A 14,667-nucleotide genomic window follows, 5' to 3' on the forward strand; every position below is an offset into this window, starting at 1 on the left:
CTAAAGAGTTCATTTCAATTAGTAGACATGTTAACTTCGTATGAAACTATGTAAAAAAAAATAATAAATCAGCGATTTTTAATACTTTTGAATTACCACACATTGCAGCTGGTAATGCTATAATCATCCCTTTTTTTCAGGTCAGAAGACCCGAGTTTCAGAAATCTCTGTTGCGGATTTCTTACCACGCACTGATATGTATATGACTTACGAAGGTTCTTTGACGCAGCCTGGTTGTGAAGAAACTGTCACGTGGATGATCATTAATAAACCGATGTACATCACGAAATCACAGGTACGTAAACAATATATATATATATATATATATATATATATATATATATATATATATATATATATATATTCCGTAAAAGGATGAAACACTAGTGGATGTAGGTATTTAATAATTATTATAGTAAATAATTATGTCAGCCCCTATAAAGAAACTCCTTTCTTAACGTTGAGGACTTTCGGTTGAAATAAAGCCGGTCAATTTAGCTCGTATGGGCAGATCATGATCAGATCACTTTGACAGACGTTAAAAACATTTTAAAAAAATAAATGTTTAAATTTTAGCAGTATTTCTCGCGGTTTACGGTGGTCGAATAAGTTAAATCCTTGCTAATGAAGTCAGAGATAGCTTCTGTTGCCGGGTTCAAATCTATCGACCGGTGTTAATCGTGACATCCTGCACTGATAATTCCCGAAAGGCACTAGTGTCTGTAGGTATATCATAATTAATGTAGTATATAATTATATATATATATATATATATATATATATATATAATGAATGCCACTATTACTTCAAAATAACATGAATATCACGTTATAAAATTCGTCCGAATATAGCATAAGATATTAGCTGAGTTAAAAATAGTTTTAAAAAACAGAAACTTGATCGTTATGTTCTGTTGTAGATCAAGTTAGAATTTAGGCTGACATGTACCGGTAGTTACTTTATAAGACGAATTGTGTGGCGGTAAAACTAAAGCGTTCCTGGTTCTAGGAAGTCCGAAGGCAAAGAGATTGGAACTTTTCACTTTTTTAGTTAATTTACTCTTATTGAAAATATCGTCTTTATATTTATTATTTTATTTTGTGACACTTTAATAATAGATATTAGATATCAATTAATAAATACACTCCAAATTATTGTTTCTATGGAGTATTTAAATGGGTTTTAAGGGGGAGGGTAGTATGAACACAGTCTCCCATTTAAAAAATGAGATATTTCAGATTCATATTTGATTTAAACCATAATTATTAGACACAAACTAAGCAATCTTATTCCTTTTATCACCACTTCAGCTTAAGTCTCAAACTTTAAACAATTTCTATAATTAAAATCATGTAATGAAGTTTGATTAAAGTCAGAATAAATGTTTCATATTATTATACTTTGATTTTAATTATCGTAAGGGAGCACAAAAGTGGTGCAAATGGTCAAGAATGTTAGCAATAATCGAAAAGGAATTATTCTAGTTGATTATAATAAACTATTTATAAAAAGAAAATAATTACGTATGTATTGCATTTAAACATTAAATATACATGCGGTATATACGGGATAATCCAGGTGATGTGTGTGCTTCCCGCTCATCTCAGCATTGCTTCTGGTCTTTTAGTATTTCTCCTTGACATTACAAACTGTTCAGTCTCAAAAGACAATGGATAACTCTTGTAAGGGTAGCTGTGCGTATAATTGTGAGACAAGAGTTGTGCAATCCCCAACACCCATCTTTTGAATCGACACTGTTTGAGTTCATTGGCAAGGAGAAGTGATAGGCGACTGGAAACAATTCTGAAATAAGCCAAGAGCATATAAATCAACTGGAATTCCTAAAGTGTCACTAATTTTAGTACTGGTCAACTGGTCAACTGTTCAAGCACGACGTTGCTTAACTTTTGTGATCTAATGGTAACCGGTGTGTCAACGTGAATTATGCCGTATATAACAAATATATGTGTGCAATAAATATATGTATCAGCGAACAAGAACGCGCGTCATTCGATAAGGCTGGTCTTCACTACGTAACTATTTGGTTCTATTCAAAATAAAAATGTGTTTAAGATCTACACAAAAAGATAATGGATTGTATTTGATAAAAAAATTGCCTTCCATATTTTGTTCTCATACGACCCATCCTTATCTTTTGGGGTGGCCATCTTAGCAAGACTTCCTTATTAATAGAAGTAAATTCTAACGTTGTCGGCAGTGTAAAAGCACTTAATATTGTATGATAACTGTTGGTAGACCATCTAATTTCCATCACGTTCTTTTTCTATTCAGCAAGATGGTCCTGAAACGAAACAAAACAGAAGCCACTTGACTTTTCTGTCCATTTCTACAATATAATCAAAGCACTTCCACTTTCCAAAATGGACGACTCGTTTTAAAATGGCGCCAGTTTCAATGTCTTGTTATTCCGTTTCCAGACGATAATTAGGCAATTATTCTTCGCGAACTCAAAGCATTGCCTTATTCTTTTTTTAGATTGTGAGACTTGAAAAGTAGGCAATCTTTTAAGCATCGTAATACACGTCTTTTACACAATATTCTTATGCACATGGTGAGACAAATATGGCCGCTCAGGTGACATTTTTAGTCTGAGTAATAAAGTGTATTGATATTTGTGTAATCTCATATATAAAGTAAAGCGAGTCTGTTGTTTGGAACTTTGTCATTAAATCTTTATTAATACAAGGTGCTGTCATATTTTTTAAATATCGATGTAATATTTTATCTTAATCAATATTTTTTGATTAGTGAAAATTGAGCCAAGCTGGGAAGATCTAGTATTCAGACAGTCTGACCTTTCTTCCTGCCACAAATAAAGTATCAGAACCATTAAATAATAGACAATTCTTGTCGGTACACCGTTATTTGATCTGTGTAGTAAATACAAATAATAATATCAAAATACATGTTGTGTTTTATAACGTTAATAAATAACATATTATTTTACGTAAGTTTGATAAAGTTTTAAAACGTTAATAAATAACATATTATTTTACGTAAGTTTGATAAAGTTTTATAACGTTAATAAATAACATATTATTTTACGTAAGTTTGATAAAGTTTTATAACGTTAATAAATAACATATTATTTTACGTAAGTTTGATAAAGTTTTATAACGTTAATAAATAACATATTATTTTACGTAAGTTTGATAAAGTTTTATAACGTTATTAAGAACATATTATTTTACGTACGTTTGATAAAGTTTTATAACGTTAATAAATAACATATTATTTTACGTAAGTTTGATAAAGTTGTATAACGTTAATAAATAACATATTATTTTACGTAAGTTTGATAAATCTCCACAATTATATAAAAGGAATTTTATCTGTGTGCTTATGAGTTCATTCCATATGGACTCGAAAACAGCTGGGTCGATTTTATTAAATTTCACACAAAGGTGCTTTATGTAGCTTGGCAGTGTTCTTAGGTGTTGTATCAGAATGTCTTCAATAAGTATCGATAATCGATAATTGAAATAATTCGATATAAGCAAGAACAGATGAGTTTGACCAAAGATAACACCACATAAAGCTGAATATCACAAGTGTATTTGAGAAATTTTATTACCGAACAAGCCGAAAGGCCCGAAACATAAAATTAACAGAGGTTCTTTAATATCGCAGGGGGGGGGGGCGTTCGAAATGAATGTTTCGGTTTAGATTACAATTGCACCATGATACTTGACTTTTTCATTTTAAACTTTAATTTAAGCTATATATATATATATATATATATATATATATATATATATTATAAAATCTACAGTAGGTTTTCTATTGTGCAATGTAGACGAAAATGTATTGGTAACTAGTCAGTGTGAGGAGGTATATGAAACTTCGTTTTTGTGCACCGAGATGGGCCCCCAAATAGAGCAGGCAATCAATCGATTTGATTGAAAAACGGGCGATTTTAGCGATTTCGATAATAAAAATATGAGTGTGAAACATGCGTTATCAATTAATCTCGGGCAACATCGGGTCTTCTTGCTAGTATTATATTAATTGACATTCAATAAAAAGAAAAGAAAATGCAACAAAATTTTCTAGAACACAATTAACACAATTAAAGTGTTCGAAATTACTAACCGCTTACTTCTAACTTATTTATTTTAAATGCGCTCGTGTACGTCTAGGAAATATTCTATTATGTGGATCGGCTTGTCTTTCTATTATCTATCACACTTAATTTTAGACTGTCGGTCTTGGGCTTTTGTTTTCAACAGATTATAATTAGGGCCAGGTAATGAAAATGCTTTTGTTGTTGCTTGACAATCAAAACTTCGATTAAAAAAGCCCGCAAAAATCCGATAATTATACAATCTTAAAGATAATTCTCAATATCAATTAATTACAACGACTCTTATAAAATACAACTTTATACAATGTATAAATTGTGTGGGGCTGTTATTATCATCATAGACAACTAAACAGGGAGACAGAGAGGATTTGGGGATAATCAGAGTTATTCCCCTTTACAGTGCACACTTCCAGTTTCTTTCTTTGCTCTACTTTTTCTCCTTCTCTTTTGTTGTTTACACTTGTCTCCGTTACGCCACCACTATGGTGGCATGAATAGCCATTAGTAACGCCTGTTCGCTTTATATGAAGAACAAACAATATTCTGCAAGCAAAGAGTCGATTCAGGTTGATTAATTAAGTTCAAACATGAGATTTATACCCGTTTTCATTTATTGCACTTTTCAGAAACATTGACCATCATCCGAATTTTTTTCTTGTTTTTTACTTTCTTAATATCTTCCAGTCGCAGCGCCCTCACTGCGTACGAAACACACACATCAACAAACATGGTGTAAAAACTATTTTATTTTGAAATATATCTGTGTGCATTTTTTATCATTTTAATTAATTTTCTTTTAGTAATTTTAGTGCAATATCTACTTTTTCTTATCTGTTAATCATGGGCATGGCTCCACATCGAATTGGACTTCGAGCTGTCGATCGATTAGTGAACACATTAATAATAATGCCAAAGTGGTTAATTGCTTGCACATATATAAAATTCGTGTATGTATGTAATAATTAGGGCTAAACTTTTCTGTAACGTGGCCGTCACACTCCAACCGTGTCGTTATATTTGAACTACTCGGACCCACACGTTGTTTGGTATCGTCGCAAGACCAAACAAACAGGAAAGAATATAACAAATACGACTCCACATTTTAAGTGCAAATGAAAAGTATTTATTCGTGGTTCTTCTTAAAATAGTGCATTTCATTAGCTTCCAAAAGTATTTTCGCACACCTATGTGTTTTACAACGCTCTGTCATACATAATACATGCTTTTTAAAAGTATATCTTCCCACTACTTGACGCCGGCCGTAGCCAGCGCTCTCTCGTCCTCGTCTTCATAAGTCCGTCTTACGCAACTCGCACTTTGCTTCTTCTCCTCGACCATGTACTGTCCTTTTTTTCTTTTTTCTCTTTCTTTTTCTCTTCTTCTCCTTCCTGTGACGTCGGCGCGTGCACACTCATTTAATTTGCATATAGTTAAAACGACAGCTGCTACTGCTGCTATTATTTTCGCTAGTCAGCTATCCTAGTCCTGCTGCTTAGTTCGTTCGTTGACGCTCTGTTACAATAGGAGCGCACCGCTTCATTACATTTTTAATGATGAGGCGATCGCTAAAGTGTCCTAGCATATCATTGAGCAGCGGTAAAGCAAATATTATCTGATACCCATGATTTAAAATTGATAGACAAATTATGCATAGATTAGTGCTTATTTGTTCCAAATATTGTTGGATTGTAGATAGATTTTTATTTTTATTAACCTTTTCAACAGATAACATTTTTTTCTGGGTAGCCATGTAAGGTTTTGGCAAAACATTCAAGTGGGAAAGTAATATATAAATATTTGAAAATATTAAGATCGTTGAGCGTAAATGCTTTTAGCAAAATTATTTAATTTTGTATTAATTAACCTAAAAAAATTAGCATGCCATAAAAAAAAACTAATCCAAACATTCACACAAGTTTAAGATACTTGCCTCTGTTATACATCATTTAACGTTTTTCTCTTTCGGCCATTTTGTATTTTGGTTGCATTTTTACCCCAGTTGATTTGAATTGGCCATGATGAATGGCTAAACTTTACCTGATAAGGGAGATAATTTGGAAGACAAGCAGAGATGGACAGAGATAAAAACAAAACCCAACTAAGAAAATGACATTGCTACATATTTTCAACGACATTATTTCAACAATGCTTTAACGAAACTTCAACGTTGTCTCAAATTTACTTCAACGTTATTTTTAGACAAATTGCAATATGTACTTAAAGACGTCTTGTAATATTACAAATTCAATGTCTTAAAACATACATTCAACGTCTTAAATTTACATTCTTTTCACACTGCACACAACAGAATAATTGAAATATTTAATAAATTTAAACACAGCATCAAAACCGTTGTTGGCTCGGAAATAACAAAGTTATTTCCCTTGGCCTGGATTCAAATAATCTTCAATAAATTATACCGAGCGACAGCAAACGCCATTGTTTACTTCTGAAAACCGGAAATTTGTTTCAGTCAACTCACATGCGAATTTACAAAGCGGATATATTTCTCTTTTTTTGGCTGGAGTTCAAGGCCGACGAACATGGTTCGTCTGACTATCATCTTTGCATGGCCTTCGCAACTCTGACACTTTTCTTATCATATGTTACTTCTGGTCGCTACACTAGAGACCCAAAATATAAAAAAAAGTAAATTTATATATATAAAAACAAAAATGTGAGTATGTATGTTCGCTTTTTGTGTATATCCGAGAAAGGCTTTTTTCCAAGAAGCGATCGGTCGGCTCACTCCTTCTTAAAACTTTTTATATCACGTCTAAATGATAATATCTACGAGTTAACAACGGGAATCGTCTGTCTATTTAATTTTCCCGAGTTTGAAAAGCTAAATATTCCACATTTTTCGATCGCCGCGTGTGGATTGGTTTTTTCGTATAATAAAAGCGAAACGAAGCTTAAGACATCAAAAAGCAATCAGCTTTGATCAATGCGGAGTTTCTCCTTATATCAGACAATTGCTATTCAATTTTGACAATCCCCTTTAAATGGTGAGCGAGCTAGTTTCCCCCCACCATCATCTTGGGGAAGTCAAAACTGCCCCGCATTGAAACAAAATAAACAAACCCGACGCAAATAAAAAAACTGTCACGTCATCGTAACGCTTCCGCGATTACTTCATTAAGCGATCACCCGTCAATCAAACCTATTTGACTTGGCTCACTTTGTAACCCTTAACTAACTCTACGCACTTATCAATTCCTCTCCTCTCGTGGCCGAGATAGTTAGGTGGCTGGCTTTTTCCCCTTTCGTTTCCACCTTCGCGTCAAGCCTTCCTACTAAATCTTTTTTTTTTTACAACTTTTTTTAACATACACACACCTCCAAACACCCGGGCAACGCCGGCCCGGGCAACGCCGGCCCGGGCACCCCCCGCTAGTCATATATACATGTAAATTATTCATCGTATATATCTAGCTCTGTTTACCTAGCAATACATGTTTGTTTTTATCGATTGTGTTTGGACAATTAAAGTAGTCTATCATTTAGCAACGACAGCTGTGATTTCCATTGTTTTATGTATCATGTTTAGTATATTAGTGCTGCATTTGTATTTGCCAAACTGTGTTCTAGAAAAAATCATATGTGTGTATGCGTGGGGTGTGATGCGGGTATGTGCGTGTAAATAAATTGTACTATTTCGTTCTTGCTAGCCTGGGTGCTCAGCGTTGCCCGGGTGTTTGAAGATGAGTGTTGAGCCAAAAAAAGTGGTAGTAGACAGGCAGGTTCGAAGCCGTACCGCGAAGGAGGAAAACAACGTGAAAAACAAACGTGACGCCTTTGCTGTTGCACCCATCGCCAAACCGAAAGTGACGAATGTTTAAATTAAGGGAATGACTTTTAAAAATATCGGCGAAAAAAGCTACCCCTTCTGTAGAAAAGTGCCCGATTTTTCGATATTTGTCGTCCGAAGGGTCGACTGCAAATCGTAAAAATCCGTCGCCTCTGTGAAAAGTTTTAGGTAGACATACATACATACATACATACATTTAAACAGGTGAGATTTACATTATAGAAGATTACCTTATTTTTACTTCTTCAGATCACCATGTATTATCACAATAGCACAACATACTAAAAAAGGCGACCGCCTTTTTGGAAAGAAACCCAAGCACGTGGTTGCTACAAATAACGCAGATATATAATACCAAATTTTTTAATTGTATAAAAAATGTAACATGAACGTACCAATATGGAAGCGTTGAGATCCTATGTCGGTGCCAAGAAAGTTTATACAATTGTAAATTAATCGTGCTAAAGTGTCTGCAGTAAATCTAAATATAAAAGCGAAAATGTATGTATGTATGTATGTATGTATGTGTGTTCGCTTTTTCTGTATGTCTACAAAAGGCTTTTTTCAGAGAAGCGGTCGCTCACTTCACAACTTTTAAAAACTTTTTATATCACATATAAATCGTAATCTCTCACAGTTAACAACGAAGCTCGCCTGTCTATTTAATTTGCTCGATTTCGGGAGGACAAATATTCAACATTTGTCGCTCGCCGCATGTGGGTTAGTCTTTTTCCTATAACATCTTGGGAAAATAAAAATACCGCAGTCAAACTTGACCTCATTAACTCATTAAAACGGGCACCTGCCAAATCCAAGTAATTAAATAAATTCAAACGTGTTCCCGTTAGCATCTCGCGGTGGGACAATCGTTAACGTCGCACTTTTTTTTCACACTTTAATTTACATCTTTGCCTCAACGGTTCGGTTTTGATCCTCATACTGACTTTTTTAACCCCACCCCCACCCCCGGAGTTTCCACACACACCTCCAAACACTCGGACAACGCCGGGTACCCCTCGCTAGTGTATAATAAATTTCAAAATGCACGCAGAAATTCTTACGTCATGAAAAATATAATTTGATATCATCTTTCTCAGTCCGTAATTGTTCGATTACCATACATGTTTAGATTAACGTAATGCTGTGGAAACGCTGAGGATGAGTATGTATCCCTCTCCCACGGTGAGAAATGTGACACAAGGGTCGTAAAGTGAGATTGAAGAATCATCTCACCCGAGGAGGAGCACGCTGACTTGCAAAAAAAAATGCTTTCCCGTCGGTATTCCCTAATAGGGGCGCCCCAGGAGATTAGCAGAAAAACATCATCTTCTTAAAAAAAAGATAAAAATGCTTGGGAGGGTGGATTTTCTAGATTCCACAGGCCGAACTTCGTACCGCAATCAACAGAGAAAGGGCCAATTCAGAAATGGCCTACGGTGTTCAGTTTGGTGCTGAGGGAATGAGTTCAGAGACGATGACGTGCTGTTAATTGGTACCAGGAAAATAATTGCAAAGTTACAGTAACGTCGCAATAACAACCAAGATAAAACCTACGTGATATTTTGGAAGACTGTCTCGTATCGATGAGGGAGCGAAAGATATACGACAGAGATACGGGCATGAAGAGATTTATACGAGTGACTGACAGGTACACACGGTGAGGAAGGAGATGTAGTGATATAGGACTGAAAAAAAGAGAGGCTAAAACGAAAAAATATTATATATAGGCATAAAAATAAAAATAATTATCAATCTATATATATTATGTTTCATCCAATGACAGTAGGTGCAGGTGAAATGTGAACAAATTCCGCAGAATCGTTCACGTTTTTCTAATCGTTGGAACTACTTGATGCTTCGACAAGGCTATCAAGAGGAGTTTTTTATCGTGAGGCTATCGCTAGATGGGTTGCTTACCACGGCTTAAGCGAGGCCCATTTACCCTCGAGAGAAGGATAGACCGCGCCAGTTTCCCAACCTGTTTTTTTTTTTACCTTGCGGTACATACAGCGCCTCGCCTTTCCAAATAGTCAACCATCTGGTACTGGCCAGGCTCAACGTTGCTTAACTTCGGTGATCTGGCGACAACAGGTGTGCCAACGTGATTGTGCTATTTTTGTATATATATATATATATATATATATATATATATATAGAGAGAGAGAGAGAGAGAGAGAGAGAGAGAGAGAGAGCGAGAGAGAGAGAAAGAAAGTGAGAGAATGAGATAAGAAGATATAGCGTAAAGGTCCATAGGAACTGTATTGCATTATCAAGTCAATTAGGGTAAAAGAAAAATGATAACGGAGAAACTTTAGGCCATTGATGTTAATATCTGACCCTGAAAACATGTTTTCTGCACGGCTAAAAATTAAGGCATGAACCAATAGCCATTACGTTACGCATGCATATTCGTAATATCGACATTCGACCTTCACCTGGCAAATTTGACTTTTTTATAATTTTCACATATTTTCACCGATTTTTCCCGGCTAAAACACAAATAATAAGTTTCACAAGGGTTCCAATACCTTATATATTAAGTTTCATGTCTGTAGACAAAAAAACTGACAGAGGAGTTTGATAGGCCAAATCTTTTAAGCAAATATATACGCATACATAAATATATATAGAAAGCGGTTTGCGTTTACTATAACTTTGTTCGCAAATATTACGCAAGTAGAATATCTGCATAATATAATTACGCGTAATAATTAACTAAATATGATCCTACCATAAGAAATCCGAAAAAAAACTAATAGGGAATTAACTAAAACGAATGTTTCAAAGAATATGCTACTAGCTAGATCTTTTGCGAGTGAATGCAATTCTATGACCGATATATAACAAAGTTGTGTTTTCTTTTTAAATAAATAGAAAAAAAAAAGTTTTTACACAAAAACAACAAATTTATATATATATATATATATATATATATATATATATATATATATATATATATATAAGAGAGAGAGAGAGAGAAACATACAGACATCCTAGATAAACAAATTTACGACATATTAATTTAGATACGTTCCAAGAATTCAACATAAACATCAGATTCGTGTTCGATCGTTACTTGGACGTTATGGGTTTTTATTGTATCAAGTCTCTTCATCTACTCAGGGAATAGCCACTAACTTCGTAATAAAAACATAGCCTTACGACTGGAGTGTATTTTACGGTAAGTCGATATGATGAGAGAGAACTGATGTATGATAATAATATACAAAGCAATGAAATTGAATATATAGAAGGATAGAATAGAGGAAAAGAAGGTTCTCAATAGTATACATATAAAATAAACATATATCAACTGCGCAATATATATATATATATATATATATATACATATATATTTATATATATACATATTTATATATATATATTTATGTATATATATTTATGTATATATATTTAGATATATATATATATTTATATTAATATATTTATATTTATATATATTAATATATATTTTTATTTATATCTATATATTTATATATATATTTATATATATATTTATATATATATTTATATTTTTATATATGTTTATATATATATATATTTATATATATATATATATATATATTTATATATATATATTTATATTTATATGTATATATCTATATTTATATATATATATATTTATATATATATTTATATATATATATATATATTTATATATATATATATTTAAATATATTTATATATATATATTTATATTTATATATATTTATGTATATATATTTATGTATATATTTATATATATACATTTATACATATATATTTATATATATATTTATATATATATATTTATATAAATATATATTTATACACATATAATTATATATATATTTATATATATATTTATATATATATATATTTATATATGTTTATATATATATTTATATATATATATATTTATATATATATTTATATATATATTTATATATATTTATATATATATTTATATATATATATATTTATATATATTTATTTATATATATATATATTTATATATATGTATATTTATATGTATATTTATATATATATTTATATATATATATATTTATATATATATTTATATATATGTTTATATGTATATATTTATATGTATATATACATATATTTATATATATATATATATTTATACATAAATTTATATTTATATATATATGTATATATATATATTTATATATATATTTATATATATATATATATATATTTATAAATATATATTTATATATATATATTTATATATTTATATATATATTTATATATATATTTATATATATTTATATATATATATATTTATATATATATTTATATATATTTATATATATATATATATTAATATATATATATATATATATATTTATATATATATTTATATATATTATATATATATATATATTCATAAATATATCTATATATATAATTATATATATATATTAATATATATATATTTATATATATATATATATATATATATATATATATATATAAATGTAAATTTGGTTCGTGACAAAAGAATAAATCCATATTTCTACGTTACCGATGTATTTGAAATTTCCAGACAACCCATCTTTAGAGTCGAGGTATGTTTTTATGTTATTAAAATAAATTTACCTCGCGAATTATTAAAATATTTAATAAAATAAATATATTTTTAACCGTTACTGTGAATCTGTTCTGTTGATAAAACTGAACTTCCGGTTCGATTCATTTCACAGCTACGAATTGACGAAAGATTTCATTTTCTGTTTACTCGATAAGTAAAAAAACAAAACAAACATAATTCATTTGTTTATATTCCAAATTTTGTAATGGACACATCTTTTTTTTATTATATAAGGCCAAAAAAAAAGTTTGTCGCTTGCTATGCTTAAACAAAGTTTTTTGTTTTTTATTTTTCTAATTTCAAAATATGTTGCACCATTATTGTGATGTTTTATTTGCAGTATATTTCAATTTAACTTTTATTACAAAAAGTTTGAGTTTATGATTTGTTTCTTGCAAAAAGAAAAGATTGCCCTCTCTGAAAAAAACAGGCAAAACTAGCTGATAAAATATGTAAGCCTTCTGGGGAGCTAACTGCTTCAATATAATTCCAGGAACATATAGTGAGAAAACACGGAACATTTTATATATTGAATATACTATATTTATAAATTTTTTTATTGTAGGATTCTCCTGATCTCACGGTTTTTTTTTTTTTAATCTCAGTTGACAACATTGCATTACTAAAAAAAACACTACAGGCTTATTGTAAACAGAATGTGTTTACAATATCGGTAAATTTTCAATGGGTTTAATTACATGATTATTGATATTGTAACCATGTGATTGAAATTTGATTTAAATTAACCACACGTTGTCGCAAAATGAATGCCGTCGCTCAAAGTGTATACACATTTTTACCCCTCCCTTTACTTAAAAATTCACCAAAAATCAGGAAATTAACGAATTTTAATGAAAATTGCAGTATTTTTCAAATAATCATCGCAGAATATAATGAACTAATTATTTTTACTTAACTCTTAGCGAAAATGTTTTATTTTGTTTAAACAAAAAATACCTTTACTAAAGTTATGGTTTTCAGTAGTAAATAAAAAACGCAAGAATTTATTTTTGCTTTTTTAAAGCATCGTAATTTGTAACAATAAAAAATAATTTTTACAGTAACATTACGAAAAAAGCCCCTAAAGTCCGTATTAATGAATTCGATATAACTCGAAGAAAAATTAATTCTCGCATACTATTCAGGAAATTAAAGATTCAATTAGATTCCTATTTCAGTCACCTAAATTATTTGGGGTGAAATGAGTTTAGGAATTTATAGCCAAACCTAAATATTTTTTTGGTAAATATCCAGATACGCTACTACAGAACACCGACCACTCTAATTTGTTTGGGGGATGTGATGTTGGGGGCGCGCGCGCCCCAACATCACATCTGCCCCCCGCTCGCGCCCCCAATGTACAAAGTAAAATCTTCGGAAAATGTTAAATGGTGCTCTAATTGGTAAATGTCGGTGCGTTACTTACGGAAAATTTGAAAATTCTATGTTCCAGGTAAAAAAAAACACAGATAAATTACCCCCGTACTCCAACTTGGTGTGCTTTCTTTTTCTTATTTTATTTCTTTTTCAGCTAATTTTAAATTTTTCACCCAAAACGCGCTATAATGTATTTTTGAAAATTAGAAAATTCTATGTCCTGGAAAAAAAAAATCCCCTCCCCCCCCCAACGTAGTTTGCTTGATGAAGCCGTCGTTTATGCTACAGCGTGCATGCGCGTAGCATAAACGGAAGCTGCAAAATGGTGGAAAGAAGTTCGTGGGTTCAGGGGTAAATACCATGCAAACGGTAAATTTGCCCCAAGTTTGACTATTAGATTCGTTGTCAGCGACCTTAATTACCTGTAAAAAAACAAATTAGAGTGGTAGGTGTTCTTTAGTAGTGTATCTGGATATTTACCGTTTTTTTCTTGCTTAAAAAATAGCATTAATACAGTAAGTTAGGTAAAATTTGCATAGAATGCTCTGCTTTACGGTTGTAAAAATGGAACGGAAATTTGAATTTAAATTCGGTACATTTTTACATTACGTCCAACTCATCGTTCATATTCGACACGTCAACTTTATAGCTTTTATGGTATTCTGGCAAGGTTATGGGTGTCTATTCCGAAAGCCGTCCTTAACATGGGTAGATTGGTAGGTGTGTAAGAAATTTCGTGAAAAATAGTGAATAATT

At 31.2% G+C, this 14,667-nt stretch overlaps 1 protein-coding gene across 1 annotated transcript in view; it reads left to right on the plus strand.

Moving 5' to 3' along the window:
• LOC145261136 (carbonic anhydrase-related protein 10-like) overlaps window positions 1–14,667 on the plus strand; it is a 1,563,849-nt gene that overhangs the window by 1,492,647 nt on the left and 56,535 nt on the right. Inside the window, exon 8 of the mRNA XM_080119410.1 lies at window positions 141–295. Within this exon, the coding sequence (XP_079975536.1) occupies window positions 141–295 (155 nt within the window). The remainder of the gene's footprint in view (window positions 1–140; window positions 296–14,667) is intronic.

The sequence above is a fragment of the Euprymna scolopes genome, chromosome 37 (assembly GCF_053919585.1).
Source record: "Euprymna scolopes isolate OS-2025 chromosome 37, ASM5391958v1, whole genome shotgun sequence".
NCBI lineage: Eukaryota > Metazoa > Mollusca > Cephalopoda > Sepiida > Sepiolidae > Euprymna > Euprymna scolopes.